Here is an 18,920-nt window from a genome sequence, read left to right as displayed (position 1 = left end):
TGGATCGTACTGAGTATAATAAAAACCTCTATACTTGTTTATATAAAACGCACCGTTTGATTCCAACTTTAACAGAAATATAACAGAGAACAGAGTGTTTTAGTTTCTCTTAATCCTGCACAAATATCAATCATTGTTGATGTGGTGCAACAATTACGTATATTCGGTATAAATAATACATAAAAACTATATTAAATTAATCTATACTTATAATAAAATCGTAAGAGGGTCGGTGTCGGTACTTGGAAGATATTTAAAAAAAATGTTATTGGGAATCTCAGAATCGACTTAACCGATTTAGATGCGGTTTTCATTATTGGATTCTGGCAAGCTTCCGAAAACATATAGACATTAAAGTATTTAGTTCGACAAATTTGCTAATTGCCGTAACAGTTATTTTATACAACTGTTCTACTGAATTCACTAAATCTTTAGTTTTCAATTTCTTTATTAATATTTCTATTTCAAGCGGGCGTAGCCCCGCACGGGCCCACTACATTTGACATAAACGCTGTTTTAAAAGTGGCATACGCGGTTGCCATTACAACGTATTGTACGCGTCAAGAAGACGCCTCTAATCTAAACAAAATGATACTCACCCCATTTATCAACGTTAGGCCGTCCAGTCGGTCTGCTATTGGTGCCCTCTTGATTCCGCCATTCATCACCTTCTTCGCGCGACGTCTGCCTCCAATTTGTATTATTTGCTTGCCGCCTATGTGTACTATAACAAAAAAGGCACCAAACCTTTGATGGCAAAAAAAATTGATAAGACAAAGTGCGGCGTTGAGTTCCGCCACTCAACACACTGTGTCTCGAATTTGGCCAAAAAGAGGAAAACGAAGTGTCCTAACGCAGGGTATATCCTATATATGGAGGAGAAAGCATAAAATAAAAAAAATATTACTCGGATATATGGCGAACAATAGAAATTAAAATGAAATATTTTTTGCTCTGTTCCCATCTACAAAAATTGTCATGCTCAATAATAAACGACGCAAAATCAAATATTTTTAATAAAAAAGATTTAAAAAAAAATCCGGCGGTCTTGGAGAACTGTTATAAACTCTATTTACTCCGAAAACCTACGATTAGCTTAGGTATATATAGTAGGTATATATAGTAAAACCCGACTAAGAAAATATTATTAAAATGTTAGAAATCGCAAGCCGTTAGCGTTGCGTAACAACACGATGAAAACACATATCGTCTATGTTTCTAACTTATTCGGAAAGAGATTCCACATAATTGTAATAAGTGATATGTATCATCCAATAACAATACTACACACGATCTTCGTTCCGCAAGGGGCCGTTGCCTACAAGCAACTGACAACAACTCACCTGCGGAACAACTTGTTCTGGGGCCATTCACTCTGTTCGCCGGTCCTGCTGGTCGCACTCCCGTTGCTGGCGCTCCAGGGGCGCGACGCCTCGTCCTCCGGCCCCACGTAACCTTGCGATCTAACGTTCACCACGTGTAGCGACGATAATGTCCTGCAACAATTAGAACAATATTTGAAAATATTATTTTAAAGGGGTTCCTAAATATTTAATAATACAAAAAGATGGAATCTATATGCCGCTATTATGTATGTACGTCTCATGAAATCAAATAGAAATATATATAACATTCCTCAATGTATGGAGACTATCCAACTCAAATTAACATGCTAACTAAACAAGACTTCAACTTACTAATGTTAGTATGCGTTTTCAATTTGTTTTATTTCTGAAAATCAAAACTATAAAAGACTTTACAGGCACTTTTGAAAGAATTAATTTAAATGTCGGTATTGTCGGCACTACACGAAGCTAATATCGGCTCGGAAAAGTTCTGCCGACAGACGGCGACAAACTACAATTTTTGCTCTTTGATCTTTGGAAATATGATTTTTACAATATCTAACAATTAGTACAATTTTGTCACGTGATAATCTTTCTTAACCCATTTAGACCCATACTCAAGCTACCAGTAAATAAAAGATTTTTAGGTAATACTTGATGATGATGTAAGAAAATGAAAAACCTAAAAAAATTTAATTAAATTAAATTAAATAAAATTAAAATTTTGCCATTGGTATAAAAACTTTCGAAACTATTTTTGCATATAATAGTGATAGCGCATTTTGTTATGAAAAAGCCTAAGTAAATAAAACTTACTAAGTGTATTAAATAAATTAAAATTAATTTAATATACTGGTTTATTATTGACGTAGTACAATAGAAATATTGTAGTGTAATCGTTTACTCTCCGCTGAAAAAGCGGAGTGATTTGGTGTTACCTGTAAGATAATATATGTCTAAAAAATTAACATTCCACGACACTAACCTCCCCGACGCCGGTCCCGTGAGGTGTCTCGTGAAGGAGGCCTTACCCCTGCCGCGTATGTCTGTGGCGACCACCCCGCGCCCGGAGCCGCGGCCGAACGAGAACCGCTCTGTTGACATCGCGGCTGACGGCGTCCGGGCGGAGTCGCGCTGGAAGATGGGATGGATGCTGTTAGATTTGATATATTGTCTTTTTGGACAATGAGCAATACCGACACTGTACTATAATCTATATATATAAAAGGACTTGTCCTCACTGACTGAGGTAAGACGCACGCACAGCCGTAACCGCTGATGGTAGAAACGTGAAATTTGGACAGATGTTTATTTTCGTAATCTGGACATCCACTAAGAAGGGATTTTGAAAAATTTTAACTCTAAAGGGGTGAAATAGGGGTTCAAAGTTTGTATGGAATAAAAATTAAATCGGCACCGATTTTTATAAAATTTGAAATTTAGATTTTTAAAAGTATTTAATTGAACACGTGTTTCATCGTTTTCTAGAATTCTCCCCCTAAGGGTGCAAATAAGCGGTTGAAAGTTTGTATGTATAGAATTTTTTTTAAATCGTCACCAATTTTTATAAAATTTGAAATTCAGACTCTTAAAAGTATTTAATTGAACACATGTTTGATAGTTTTCTAGAATTCTTCCCCTAAGGGTGCAAATAAGGGGTTGAAAGTTTGTATGGAAAAATCTTTAAAACGCCACCGATTATTATAAAATTTTTAATTTAAACTCTTAAAAATATTTAATTGAGCATGTGTTTCATGGTTTTCTAGAATTCACCCCCTAAGGGTGCAAATAAGGGGTTGTAAGTTTGTATGGAAAAATCTTTAAATCGCCACCGATTTTTATAAAATTTGAAATTTAGACTCTTAAAAATATTTCATTGAACACATGTTTCGTGGTTTATTATAATTCACCCCTAATTACGCAAGCGAAGCTGCGCGCGTCCGCTGGTTTGCTATAATTTGTCCTAAATAAATATTTATACAAACTTTTCAGCCTCAACTTTTTGAAAAATAAGTGAAACGACGTTTTCTTGTTAGTCTACTAGTTGGTTTATTTGTTGGGTGCATCTTCGTACCAATTTAATATTAAAAAATAGCGATACGCAAGTTAAATTTATTGTTCAATCAACCGATATCGACCGATATCTAAAGAAAAATACGTAGCCAAAGACATCATAAATCAAAATGAATTTTATATATTTTAAGTTGTATTTCTTCGACTCAATATATATATGACTTTTATCATCTTAATTTTCTAATAGTCAAGTGTAATCTGCGCATAAGCTATTATATTTTTTTTTAATGAACGAAATAAGCACGTTAACACTCGATTTCTGAACTTTCAATTTATATTTTTAGTTAAAGTTAATCTTACTTTCCCTTCACATATTCATTTTTCAAACCGTACAAGCGTACAAAAAAACATGTTTGATTTCTTTTAAGCCTCGACCATTACTATCCAGTCTCTTTGTCGTATATGCACCAGGTAAAGTAAGGTTTATTAAAGAAGTATATGTAAATACCGCTTTTTCATACAGATTAAAAAAGCTTTAATACAAATTAAAGTATAATTGACAAGTATAATTTATTATCTATATTCTTAAAACGTTTTAAAAGAAATTTTGACTTCTTAACAGTCAATACTTATGATTAATTACTTTTGTAATCGGAATTCTTCTTTGTATTCTATTGTAATAAAAATAAATAAATGAGAATATATTTATATAACGCGGGGAGGAAAGCATAATTAAGAGTAACCAAAAAGTTGGCAAAACAAAAATAACCCTCGTTTTTTTTTTATTTTTTATAATACAAACCGTGTTTCACCGACGCCAATGCGTTTCGTTAATCCCGTATATATGACCAAAACGTCACAAAGCGCGTAGTTAGACGTTACTTTAGCACAAAGTAAACTCTAAGTCTAATATTTTTCAGTTTACAGTCACCAACATTATTTATTGCGAGAATTCGAGCTAAAGTTCATTTCACATATATGAAAATTATTTATTTTTTTTTATTTTGAAATGAAATACACAGTATGGGACGTTTATTTTAGAATGGGAAAACAGGTTTGATTTTGACTGCAGATTGGTAAGCCGAGATATTTCTAATTAATTTCATAGACCACCGCTTCTCTTTGGATGCTTTATTTTTCATGTTTTTAAACATAAATCGATTTTGGTGAAAAATTGCAGTTAAAATAATCTAGCTAATCCCCTTATATAAATAAATAAAGGAGTATGAAATGAGCAAGAGATAGATATTATATAATTAATATTAAAAAAGTCAATACAATACAAAAATAAAATAAAGACCAACGTACCATGTCATCGTCGACTGTGACAAGCGCGACAGGTGATTTCCCCCGGGGCTGATATAACAGGTCAAAGTATTTAAGCTCCTCGGGAGCTTCTGTTGTCCTGTCGTAAAGTGCTAGCATCTCCTCCCTGCCGTAACTGCACGAAATGTTATAAACGAATAAAATGAAAAAATGAATTGCACAACTCAGCGAAGGTCCGTAGTAAAAAAAATTAACTTAAATATATAGAAAATAATAAAATAAATTAGTTCGCAAATTAGTTAAAAATAGTTGCATAAGTAAAAAAAATCTGTAAAAGATTACAATAGTAATGCGGGTACTAATAATATAAATTATAAATTAAATTTTTCCTAACAGCCACTTGAGGCAGAACAGCGTCTGAAAATCTTAAGTCTAGACTTACCGCAACTTAGCTAGCTGTATTTTTGGGAGCACTTTATGTGGGGCCCTTGTGTGTCCACCTGAGGAGGTACTGGGACTCGGCTCAGACCTCAGGGCGCTAGCTGTGTCCGAGGGTCCTGGCTGGGAAGAACCTGAAGCCGCCTGTGAGGCAACCTGAGCCCCTCCAGGACGCGCCCCGGCCCTTGCATTCAGTCCGCGCCCGGCACTGCGCTCACGGTACAAGTTGCGGAGCCATTCGGGGCCAAATTTGATGGGATTGTTGCGGTCACCCATAGTTACTTTAATGTTTAGACAAGGATAAGGCAGCGGCAACTGTAAATCAAATGTCTACGTCTGTAACAATTGAAAATGATCAATTCTTTCGTACCTTTCCGGTTGTGAGGTGTGGTATCGACATATAAATACGCTGGTTCCCCAAATCTCGAAGTCAAAGTAACGATATCGTTTTTTTTAATAATAGAAATTATTTATTTAAAATTAAAAATGATCAAATAACAAAAAAAAATTTACAACAAAAAGAAAAAAAAGTAAATATAAATTAAAAGTAATTAAAATATATATAGAGTATTAAAAATAAAATTAAAAAAAAAAAACAACAAAAAAAATAGTACAAAAATGATTTTAAAGTTTCAAAGTTCGCACAAGCACCAAACAAATATACAAAATCGCCCAAAGAAATACATTTAAGACAAAATGAGAGAATAAAGGCCCCCTTTGGTTTTGTGAGCAAAGCCACGATATGCCACGAGAGCATGATACGAGCAGATTGTCTACTATCTAGTTGTGAGTTCAATATCTGCAATGACGCGCAGTAAACTAATAATACTCATTTACTTCTATGTGAAATAATGAAATTAAATTTAAATCACTTTTAGAAATTATTATCTAAAAATGTTAAATGAATGTGTAAATGGAAATTTATTTAGATTATCAAATTTTTTACATATTTCAAATGAAACAATTTCAATACTATAGATAAAGCTATATAAATAAAGGTTATTCTAACTATAAATTGTTTAAAACTTTAATTTATAATATATTTATTTTATTTTAGTAGAGTTTTTTAAAACAGATTTAATTATAAAAGTCCTATATCATATCACACGAGAGTTCCACTTTGTCTATGTGTCATTTTTTTCTAATCCAGACTCCTAGATATGTTATATGCAAAATATGGGTTTGAATCCTGCTGATTTTTTTTTATATTATAATATATGCATATACAAGACTATTCTCTACAGTTAAAAACTTAAAGTGATCATATAATTTTATAGGTGGTTTATAGTTTTATAGGTGCTACTAAAATGTTATTTTAAATGGGTGCTATACTTTTAGTAAACCTATTAATAGAAATGAAATAACTAAATTAATGTAAATAAAATGTTATGAATCTTCAACAATGAAACATGTATTTATACATTATTTCTACAATTATAACATACAATTTTACACAGAAATGCCATGAAAATGAGTCATATTAACTAGAAACAAAAAGAATGTATACAATACAATCCAAAATTCAATCCAAAATCAAAATATTGACCCTGTCTAACATTTAACTCATTTGTGATTTAAAAACATATTTATTTTATAACATTTTTATATTTCATTGAAAAGAATCTTATTGTGGGTAATTGGAGATTGAAGATGGTGGCTCGAGTGATAGAGACTGTCATATTGTGTTGAATTGAAAAGTTGTATTTTTTTCTAAAAGACTGAAGTTTTAAGTATAAAACAATATTGAGATGTAACTTTTTTTGAGCACTAAAGGAAATCTTCGAAGGACACTAAATTATTTAGGGGAATTGTAATCTATCCCCCACCTCTGGCTTGCCTTTATTGGCAGTCAAGAGTGGAGAGCAAGAGCTATATGCTCAAAAGGGTGGTGGGTGCTCAATCTGCGTAATAACAGGGAAACCCGCTCACAAGCTAACGAGTTTCACTCTTTTCATCAAATTTTCAAGACATTGTGTAGTCGAGTGGTGAATCTCAATACTGCACTTAGTGTCAAGAAAATTAAAATAATTCATTTCATATTTATAAATTTTGAAATTATACATTATTATATATTTTGAAATTATATTATATAAATTTTTTTTGCAATTACATTTATACATTATGAAATTGTAAAAAAATTCGACATATATTTCGCAAGGCTATTTTGTAATAATATGCTTTTAAAAAAGAACAAATATTACAATCTGTCAATAACAGATTCTTTAAAATATCTCAAATATCTAATATTAATAACTGAAATTATTCAAAATCAACAGATAATTTATAATATTTTTTATCTGTTACCAAATCTTATATAGTATCCACATCAAATAATATCTATTCATAACATTCCTTATAGTAACAATATTTAATATACATCAACACCATATAAAAAAGCCATATATATTATTTAAAATATCTATAAACATATTATAAAGAAAATTATATGTAAATCAGGTAAACTATATGTAGAGAAGTAAACAACCTTTAATTAAATTAATATATATTATAAATATTAAAATGTAGTCGAAATCCAAGCATTTGACATTAGGTAGATAATAAGTTATCAAAATATTAACTTTAAGACATTATAACAAGTCTAACCCTTATATCAGGATTAATTTAGTTCTAGATTAATCTATTTGAGCGAATTAATTGAGATTGAAAAATTTCATATTGAAATGCATTGTTTATATCTCTAACAAACAAAGTTTGCTAAGTACATAAACAAAGTTTTAAAAACTTATTTGAATATGTATGAAATAGTATAAAGTGACATACCCAATTAATTTTTTACTCATTTTTGACTGATCCATTATTTATTTGCTACCTTCGGGTTTAAAACAAAAGTTTGTGATTACCTCATTTCCGCGCCGTTATTTGACAGTATGTTATTTACCGTACACAAAGAAAGACATGACTTATAAACACTTGATACACTTTTAATCACTTTTCGTACTTATTGAGATTCCAATAAACTTTTGATAGCTTTAAGATGAAAACTATATACGTAGTTTTAATTAATAATACAAAGTATTATAAATAAAATCCTACCTCCAAGTTTTGGAGTGTGAATAAACACAATTTCAATTATGTAAACTTTAACAAAACTTTGTGTATTATTTATATATGATGACATAGCACGCAATAGACTATAGTAGCTGTCGCCTCGTGCTTACTGAGACTACCAACACATTGAACACATAATCCTAATACTCTGCACTAAATTACCATCATAATAATATTTTGATAGGGATCGAATATAGATCGAATAAACACTCACAACGGCAGGGATATTAGATATTATGAAATAAGATGATAATTACCCAAACTGTTGAGATGCGATTCAATAATAGACACACGCACCACGCACGACGACAGGAAAATATGGCCGACCAGAAAGTAATTTAGGGATGCCCGATGATATCGATTTTCGATGAACATTGATGTTAACAGTTAAAACGCAACATCAATGTTTTAACATGTTTCAACATCGATGTGGCATTAAATAAAACATTGTTACATCGATATCAGCAGGGACACATAATTGATATTGCGAGAGAGGGGGATTGCCGACTCGCCTGTCTCATTATTTTTGTGTATGGATGACGATATGTGCAAAAAAATATCGTTGTTGGCTGACATCGATATTGGCTAACATCGATGTTTTTCTTTCGATTTTTTTCGGACATCGATGCTTTAGCTTCGAAGTTGACATCGATCAACATCGATGATTTTCTAAAATTCGGCATCCCTAGTTAAAAAAGTAGAGTTGACAGCACTGACGTCAACGCATGCAGCACCGAGTAAAACCATAAATGATCAGTGCTGCCAACTAAAAAACTATCTAATAAATATAAACTTTAACTACGAAATTAAATTAAATTACTTTAGTATTTTATGTGTGAATAAATATTAAAAAAAATATTTTGATTTCATTGTAAGTAAAAAATATTGTATTTATTTTGTATATATATGACATCGTTGCACCTCCATTTTATGTTGCATTGATATTCTGTAGAGGTAATCTAGATAGTTTTTAGCGTGGCAAATTCTAGAAATAACTATCTTTTGAAAAATTATACAACTTCCTTTTACAAATATTTTTTATCCTTTGTTAATATATTTTAATTTAATTTTATATCGCAAAATTTTTAGCAATCTGGCTTTTGAGTTTTAAGTTTTAGTTGTATAGATCAAAAGTAAATAAAAAAGTAGATATTATGTTTCATTTAACCCATTTAGACACATACTCAAACTAGCAGTAAATAAAAGGTTTTTTTAGGTAATAATTGATAGATGTGAGAAAATAAAAAACGTAAAAAGAAAAATTTTTTTTTTATTTAAATATAAAAAAATGCCGTCCTTAAATGGGGCCAATGGGCACATGTAGTATGTAAATTTTCGAAACTATGCGACACGAAATGTTTTATAACACTTTTTACATTATGAACACGTTTTTTATAACACATTGCACGTCTCAGTGGTGCTGCAGACTTGGTACTGCAGACGCTGTTGGTCGCATAAATACGTTGATGTTTTCGTCTCTTAAATCGTGACGAGCGATGTAATGAAAAAATCAAGCTAATCTATCCTGTTTATATTGGTTAGGAAGTGCAGGTGCCGCGAATTTGCAACAGCAAGATCCTATGTACGTGTGGATAAAACCTACCACTATTTTTTGCTACGTACAGCATTGCTATATAGGTAAAAAGATTGATCAGCCTGATCAACCCCGCCTATACCACACTGTCAAACTTTCGCACTAATATAATTTGGTTCACTTGGTGAAAGCAGTAATCAAAATCGGCTCGATTTTTCTTTTCATATCTTTCACTGCTGAGTTTCATCTTTTAACAATTCTTAAATTTCTCAAGATGACCTTATATACAGGGTGTCCCAGGAGTCAACAATAAAACGAAACCAGGTGATAGACCAAGTCATGACAGTTATGAGAAAAATATTTAAAAAAATCTGTGTCATGTATTTTTCATATCATATTGATTTTAAAAAATATCGGAAAAACCGACACCCTGTGATGATTTTTCAAGTCCTAAGACTACAAATATTACTCTTTATTTTTTTTTCTGTAATGTAATCATGAGTAACCCTTCTGTGAATTACAGTTTAAGATTTAAACATACCTGCATCAGTTTTCAATAAAATGTGGTGTTTTTAACAACTTTAACCGACTGTACTATAAAAAAAATGTACTACACTGTTTTTGCAAGTAACTTTAAAAGTTGGCGCATTTAATCTGGATTCCGAAATAGTACGACACTTGCTGGATTACTTCTTTGTTGAAGAGAGAAAAATCGAAATACACAATAATCGGGATGACGTTCAGCTTTTTGGTATCTTTTCCGATACATTCTAGCTGCAGCATTTGCGTTACATAACCATTCTCCATGAATGAAATGCATATTGGCAATGTGTCAAAGACCGAGTATATGGCCTGCGAGACCCCGGACTCCTAAGGATAAGTCCTGGGCCCGCCCCTAAGTCGGATAAGCGGTCCCTGGGCTAAGTGGCGGGAGGTCATTATAGTACAGTCGGTTAAAGTTGGGTGTAGTAAATATTTTGAATTTAATGTTTGGCAAAAACACCACATTTTATTGAAAACCGATGCAGGTATGTTTAAATCTTAAACTGTAATTCACAGAAGGGTTACTCATGATTACATTACAGAAAAAAAATAAAGAGTAATATTTGTAGTCTTAGGACTTGAAAAATCATCGTGTCGGTTTTTCCGATATTTTTTAAAATCAATATGATATGAAAAATACATGACAAAGATTTTTTTTTATATTTTTCTCATAACTGTCATGACTTGGTCTATCACCTGATTTCGTTTTATCTTTGACTCCTGGGACACCCTGTATAAGTCGTAGTTGGATCACTTTTACACCAACGGGGTTGCTCAAGATTATGGTTCCTCTACGTCTCTTAGCAAAAGGTTGATAATTGCTACTGTCTCAATTTTCATTGCTTCTATTAGTAAGCAGGCAGATAAGCAGTGCTTCGTATATTGTTATCATCTCCTTCTTCGTCGATTACCACGCCTGGTTCTAGAGGCAGCGCAACTAAATATACCTCTCCGAAGTTTTTTTCTTCAATAATTACAACTGCGATTGCTTCTTGAAGACCCTTATATTCATTGTGACCGCTAAATATCCTAAGAGTCATTATGAACTTAGGATGGACATGCATATAAAAACATAAAAATTTACCTCTGATCTGCCCATTGGCCCCAATTGGGGACAGCATCGTAAAAGTTGAATTTGTCCTATTACGACCCTTTTTTTCTAATCAAATGTAATTATATTACATAGAATACTACGTACTTGAGTATGTTTTGTACCAAAACAAATGTATTTAGAAAAAAAAGTTAAAAATAAAAATATAAAAAAAACAAGGTTACTATTGCAGGTGTACCCATTTGGGCACGGCGGGTCTATATGGGTTAACATAATTATATTTCTACCAGCTTCCTGCTGCATGTAGCAGCGTAAGCCGAATGAGACTAATTTTAAGATACTCCGCTCCCCATATTTCTATCAGCTCTTACAAAAATGGTCTATATTAATTAGTAAGAATTAACCGATTTCTTGCATAAAATGATATGGAAGAGCTTCGCAAGAGCAAGAGAGAAGAGATCCAAGAGAGAAGAGATCAGAGTTTTTAACTAAGGACAGGCATAAGGCATTTATGTTGGCTCGCCAATATTATGATATTGATAAATGATGCTAAAGTAGGTACGTTTTTAGCTTCACGCTATCATGCTGTTTAATGTAATAAGCAGAGGGAACTTCGTGTTAAGGCACATTGTTCCCCACGTACCGCTTATTTATTTATTTAAATAGTAGGTTGATACAGAGATTACAAATGCAAGGTGCAATCATAAACTCAATTAGAGTAATTCGAGGTTGTTAACACTGTTTTGTCTTTTTGTCAGAACACGGAAATAAAATTAATTCATTCTCTAACTACTCTACTTGTGTTAAAATCAGCCCCACCCTGTATCCCGTACACACCAGGGTAGATATAAGAAACCTAGCGCTATGACACTTCTGGAGGCATTGCGTGTTGAGTGATGAAACTCAACGCTGCGCTTTGCCTCGTCACGAGAGCGATGAGATAAAAATATAAATTTAAATAAATATTTTATTTCCTCGAGTAGTCGATCGAACTCACAACCAGTCAAGTTAACAGGCACACCTTGTGCCCCTGCGCCACAACTGTGCTTATTTAAAAAACCGTATTATGTTTATTAAAAAAAATACATTGATCAAACACAATGTACCTTCAGCATTCAAAATGACCTTACTAGGACCTATAATGTAATTCGAGGGGAATACAGTAATATGTTTATAGGACAGCGAGGTAGCACATCAATACTGGCCGGGCTCGTGCAATCAGTCTTCGTCTATTTGTCATTAATTTACAACCTATGACCGTATGCACTTATCAATAATGATCAAGTTCGCAATGCATCGGATATGGACTGCAATGCTAGTGCACCGGCAGCGAGCCTGTATAGGATGCGCAGTAGTACCAAACGAGGTGAGCCGCGCAGATGTCTCCCACGCGCCCCCGCGGCCCACACGGCGACCTCGCACGGCGAACCGACGTTTGTAGCTCGCAGCGGCATGTCCTCCCTGGCGGCCGCGCTCTCTCTGAACTGTACTCTCCTCTGAACTGAATCTTACTCACCAACTCTAGAGGCTAAGAAATACTCTCAAACAACAAGATGGCGGCCAGCGACCGCTTGCCCAACGATCCTGAAAAGCATTATATGAGACTCGAGTTCGACCATATGCTCAAAGAAATACCGCAGGGCAATAGGAACTACTTGATGATCATGGAACCGGATGAGTACGACGCTGTGATGCAAGAGGTAAAGAAACTCAAGAGAAAGAAAGGACACACTGGCGAGCAAACCAGATATCTTGAATGTTATAATATGAAAATTGTGGGGCTCAGGGAGAGGCTTTACATGCCGAAAGCTCCGAGAGGATTTCCTAAATATGATCGATACTTCGTCCACACCGAGGAGGTGTTCGACATCTTGGAAGACATACACGAAAGCACTAAGCACGGCTCCAATAGGCTGATGGAGCGTATAATAGACAGGAAGTACGTAAACATAACACACGACATGATCGGCAAGTACGTGTCGATTTGCAGGACATGCCAGCGGAAGCAGCAAAACTTGAAAATAAGGCAAAATTTGAGAATAATGTTCAGGACTCAGATGCTGCGCAGGGGCGAGGTGAACTTGATTGACGTGCGCGAGTACAAGGACAAACAATTTAAATTTATTCTTTGCTACCGGGACAACATGACTAACTTCACTCTCTTGCGCGCAGTCCGTACCACCTGCACCAAGGAGGTCGCGCACGTCCTCCTCGACTTCTTTGCGATCTTCGGCGCACCCTGCGTCCTACAGAGCCCTCACGGACGTAGCTTCATACACGAAGTCGTGTTGGAAATGATAAGGGTGTGGCCGCCCCTGAGGATTTCTCACAGCGAGATGATCAGAACCGAGGCCAACACACGGGCCAATAAAATACGGGCCGAATTGATCGAAGATTTCGTCAAGACCTGGCTCGACACTAACGAGGGTACGACCCTTTACCAGGCAGTCCGCTATGCGCAGATGGTGGTCAACATGACACCAGCAGACTTCGGACCCATCACCTCTTACGAACTGATGTTCAAGAAGAAGATGCAGTTCGGGATCAACGCCGAGCTCGGGCAGTACCTGCCACTGTCGATTCACACCCAAGAGACAATGGATGCATTCATTGAGACCTGGCCTCCATGCTCTGACTACTAAGAATATCATTAAAAAAGAATATTCTCATTACGTTATCTTAACATTTATTGCGTTACTGTAGACGTGGTATAATTAATATCAGCTTCTATTCTTCATACTACATCTTTACTGAAATATTGTGTAGAAGTAGGATTCCATAAGTCCTATTGTTGAGTAGGGGATCGTTTAAGTAGCTTCATCGTAGCTTGTAGTGAAGCACAGCTTCATAGGCAAGTGTTTAACATTTACTGTTTATTGTAATTATGTCTATTTAGCATTAATAAAGGACCCAAAAAAATATATAAACGTTAAAAAATGCACACATATTATTTTTATTCAACCCTCTCTCAATGAATATAGTAATTATAGTATAAAATAAGTAATTAATATAGAACACATAACACACTTATTGCATTATTCATAAAGTCCCACTATACAAGTACATATAATGGCCTGAGATCCCATCGCTTAAATCTGCAGGGATCTGTTTTCTTAATTAAACTTGTATTAATGAATAATACATGATTAGTAGAACAGATTACACTTGGGTTGCCTAGAAGAATCCTGCCGGAGAAAATTGCACTCATATGATTTTTATATGAATCGCACATCATTTGAAAGAAAATCGCATACGGTATTGGAAAATTAAGGGTTGCCAGCTATCAGTCTGCCGCAAGTTCAAGGTTGCCTGGTTTAAACAGGTGACTTAATGTTAATAATTTGCACTCATGTGTTTTTTTAATGAATTATATATCAAATTAAGACTTATTTTTTTCTGAACACTATAACACATGGTTGCCTGGAAAATAAGTGCCGCAAACAGGCCTATTGCCATCACCTCCCTACTCTCAAAAGTCATGGAGAGCATCATCATTAGCCGGCTCTTGGTTTATCTAGAGGATCACCGATTGATTAATGACCGTCAATAGGGCTTCCGCCTTTGTCGGTCAACCGGTAATCTTCTGGCTTACCTAACCCACCGTTGGGCTGCGGCTATCGAAAGCAAGGGAAAGGGCTTAGCAGTTAGTTTGGACATGGCGAAGGCCTTTGATCAGGTGTGGTATGGGGCGCTCCCTGCTAAACTTCCATCCTATGGGTTTCCCGCGAACTTATGCAGGTGGATCGCCAGCTTTCTCACTGGGCGCAGCATTAAGGTCGCTGTCGACGGTTATTGCTCCAAACATCTGCCCGTGAACTATGGCGTTCCCCAAGGCTGCGTGCTGTCCCACGCTGTTTCTTTTGCATATCAATGATATGCTAGAGGATTCTAGCAATCATTGCTATGCAGATGATAGCACAGTGGACGCTGTTTACTCCGGCCGCGCAAGTCTTTCTCGGGAAAACGCTGAACAGTGCTGAATTAAACTTGTGTCTTTTGTTAAGACATCCTTCCAAGAGAATGTCTCCTCATGGGGTGAAAAGAACTTGGTTCAATTTAACCCTCTGAAGACACAAGTTTGCGCGTTAACCACAAAAAAACCATTTATCGTATCACCAGTCTTTCAGAACACTCCCTTTATATCCGCGCCCACTATCAGCATATTGGGCCTTAATGTTTCTAGTGACTGCCAATATCGCGATCATCTGGAAAGCAAGGCCAAGTTGGCCTCGAAGAAACTGGGGGTCATCAATAGAGCGAGACGGTACTTCACGCCAAAACAACGACTGGCCCTATATAGGGCCCAGGTTCGGCCTTATATGGAGTACTGTTCTCATCTCTGGGCTGGTGCACCCCAGTATCAGCTTGACCCATTTGATCGCATACAACGTAGAGCCGTTCGAATCATTAAGGACCCAATGAGCTGTGAAAGGTTCGACACTTTGGCTCTGCGCAGAGACGTCTCCTCGCTTTGCGTTCTCTATCGCATTTATTATGGTGAGTGTTTCGAAGAACTGTTTGACCTGTTACCTGCCGCCGCATTTTCTAACCGTCGTACGCCACAAGCTTTAATATCATTCACACTTTAATATCTTTAGTATATACACAGATTTTATATGTATTATTTCTAATAACGTGCACAAAAAATATAAACTATAGCGACCCTCTTGCGGCTTCGCCCGCTTTAACTACTGGATTATTCATGTAATATATGTTTGCAAAGCACTTAAGATAATGTGAAAATTAATGAAACCCTAATGCAACCCGCATTTTTGTAGTTTCAATAAGGATTTTCCAATTGTTTTACACAGCAAGGATTTTTTAGTAGGTACCGTAATTTTAAATCTGTGCTACTAATCTTTTCAAGTACTTATTAACATATATTTAAATGACTATTTTTACATAGATAAATGACTATTTTTAAACGGAAGAAATTATAAACAAAACCTACCTACTAATAACTACTACAAAAAATGTGAAACCAAATATATCGCGCTTAAACAATACATTCAACTCCAATTATCCAATATGTGCAAACGCATCTAACTAAATCTTCGTTGCTATAAAGGCAGCCGGGTTTTGCCGGGCCGGGAATCGAACCCGGGCCGCCCGCGTGGTAGGCGAGCATTCTACCACTGAACCACCGATGCGTGTAAGGCAGGCGGGCGCGGCGGACGCATGGCGAGTGGCGAGCCGTTTCGCAGCAAGGATTTTTTGATATTGTAACAACTTCTAAAGTACTTATTAAAATGAAAAACAGTTAAAGACAGTTTTGGTCTACATTAAATGGCCAACGTAACTAATATACTTATTTATATGGTGAGTAAAAGGGATAAGTGAAACTTGAGCAACATACAGATATAAACTATTCGCAATTTCGAAATATTGTAAAAAGCAAATTTTATCTTCGTTTAACGTAGAAAATTAATAAAGTATTTTAAAGGATAAGGATTAATACCATTATGGAAAAATATCCCTCACAATAAAAAATATATTGAAATTATTATTTTTAGATAGAAAAATGATCACTACACGTTATTCTTAAAAGGTACGAATATGCTCTCGTGGATTTTTTTGTAGATCTTATTAAGAGGAACAATGCTCCAGTACATTTTTTTCATGTAGTACTTACCATTAGAGCAGCGCATGCGCGACAGTGTCTCAACGGGTCGGACTTTATACACATTTATCATATTTATGTTAATTTACATAAAAATGTACAAATAATAAACTATATATAAACCTTCTACGAAAAACACCCGACTTAATGGTGAGGACCGCATCAAAATCCGTTGGGTGGTTTAGAAGAACAAGAGTTAGAAACAACAGACAGACACGAAAAGCGACTTTGTTTTATAAGATATAGGATTTAATATAATTCAGTAATCGATCCCAACAGCTTTTTTATTTAGTTATAAATATTAATTAAAGATTAAAAACAATAATATTACTTTACTTTTTTAAAAAAAGTTAGTGACCATCTAACGTGACGTACGTACGTGACCAACGTAACAAGTAAAAACAATGTAAAAATAACGTGTTTTTAAAGTATGTTAAATAATCAATATATTTTAGTAATGGTAATACGTGACAATATGTAATTTACTGTCTTGTAGAAGTACTTCCTAATTCCATTAGAGCTAACTCGCAAATAAAACATAACGTTTTGTTATTTGTAAACAAAGAAACGCTATACGTCGCTAATATCAGTTAAGATTCAAAAGTAACCACATTATTTTAATATTTATAATTATATTCTCCAATTATTTTAATTTTTAATCATTTAAAAGGAGCAATGTATGTATATGTTATCTTACTGTACCTACGTAACATAATATATTAAAATGGAAATTACGACAATATGTTTGTTAAATGTCATAAATATATAAACGAGATAAAAAAATAATTATTTTTGATTATCGATTCAAATACTATTAAATGCCAGTGAAAGTACCTACTATATTTTTTTTGTTACAAAATATTGTAGCTTATATGTTCTTTTTCGTGAGTTTTCCATTCAACGTGACACTGGCGAAGTGATTTTGTGCTCAACTGGCACGCTCGGAACGCCATAAGGGTCATAATCAGAAAAGTGTACTTTTTGTGTCATTTCTTGTCCCGCTACTTTGAATGCGTTTTAAAAATACAATTTAAAGATAATTTGAAATATTTTGCCATTTACGATAAATTTATTTATTAACTTAAAGATTTTTGTAATATTTTAAATGTATTATGGCTAATAATAGTATTTTTTGTTAGTTGCAAAAAACTTTTCAAAATGCTTCCATACAATTTTACGTGTCCCATTCACCACTTTACTTTTTAAAAATTGATTTGTTACGAATATTTATGGTTTTATTTGATTTCAGATATGTTTATATTACTTTACATTATGCATAATATTAAATAGAACTATTTTTATTGATACATAATTTAATAAATAATATATATTAGTTAAGTAAATTTGTCCCAAAATATTGTCTTTTTGTTACTCAGGGTTAATAACGTACAATTAAATTATGAATGCAATTATTTTGGATGGTGTTTAATATTATTTTTTGTTCTGGCACCATAATTCAAAAAGTCAATGCTGTCGTAGGTACGACAAGTAGTGTTCTCGCAGCAGTTGAGGGGTTCAAATGATTTAGAGGGAATGCGTAAAATTATATCTCAGGATTATAAACGGCTTTTATTTTGGTAAGTATTCTATAATTTCGTTTTCCTGTTTATGTTATTTGCTTCTTTTTACAAAATCTCAAAAAAGAACTCCAGTGCTTGCACATGCAACACGTGGCTTATGAGCAAATATTTAAAAAGGTTAGAATTTCTCAGACTTCATTCTCAATTTCGTTATATTTCGTTACGTAACGAAATTGAGAAAATATGAAGCCTAGTTCACAATTACGGTACCAATGTTTTCTTATATATGTTTATAATAAAATTGTATCAAACCGGTGCTTGTATATGGAAGATATGTAGGGGAGAGCGGGGCCAAAAGTTTCGATTTTTTTTTAACCTCAAATATTGTTACGAATACTTGATTTCAGTATTTATACAATATAATCAAATTCAACTTACATATCTAGACTTTCAATTAGAACAGTAATTTGGGGTATTCTTTGTAAGACTTATATTATGATTTTTTTTATGACTGAAGTCG

At 34.2% G+C, this 18,920-nt stretch overlaps 2 protein-coding genes across 5 annotated transcripts in view; one reads left to right on the top strand and one right to left on the bottom strand.

The window, feature by feature from the left end:
• Positions 1 to 8,519, bottom strand: part of Gyf (GIGYF family protein Gyf) — a 45,101-nt gene extending 36,582 nt beyond the window's left edge. For 3 of the 4 annotated variants that reach the window (XM_085206715.1, XM_085206717.1, XM_085206718.1), the window contains exons 1-6: positions 8,390 to 8,519; positions 5,068 to 5,378; positions 4,668 to 4,800; positions 2,332 to 2,480; positions 1,344 to 1,496; positions 600 to 724 (exon numbers count right to left, since the gene is read on the bottom strand). In XM_085206715.1, coding sequence (XP_085062841.1) covers positions 600 to 724; positions 1,344 to 1,496; positions 2,332 to 2,480; positions 4,668 to 4,800; positions 5,068 to 5,339 — 832 coding nt within the window. In that variant the 5' untranslated portion in view covers positions 5,340 to 5,378; positions 8,390 to 8,519. Of the gene's footprint in view, positions 1 to 599; positions 725 to 1,343; positions 1,497 to 2,331; positions 2,481 to 4,667; positions 4,801 to 5,067; positions 5,400 to 8,389 lie in introns of all 4 variants that reach the window. The other variant, XM_085206716.1, reaches the window with a different exon arrangement.
• Positions 8,520 to 12,813: 4,294 nt separating this feature from the next.
• Positions 12,814 to 13,902, top strand: LOC146526773 (SCAN domain-containing protein 3-like). The gene has a single exon (XM_085206134.1). It carries the CDS (start codon positions 12,814 to 12,816, stop codon positions 13,900 to 13,902), a length of 1,089 nt encoding a protein of 362 aa, XP_085062260.1.
• The last annotated feature ends 5,018 nt before the right edge of the window (positions 13,903 to 18,920 follow it).

The sequence above is a fragment of the Heliconius melpomene genome, chromosome 21, assembly GCF_056956725.1.
Source record: "Heliconius melpomene rosina isolate 202511_hmr_F chromosome 21, ASM5695672v1, whole genome shotgun sequence".
Taxonomy (NCBI): Eukaryota; Metazoa; Arthropoda; class Insecta; order Lepidoptera; family Nymphalidae; genus Heliconius; species Heliconius melpomene.
This window is presented reverse-complemented; position numbering and strand designations above follow the sequence as displayed.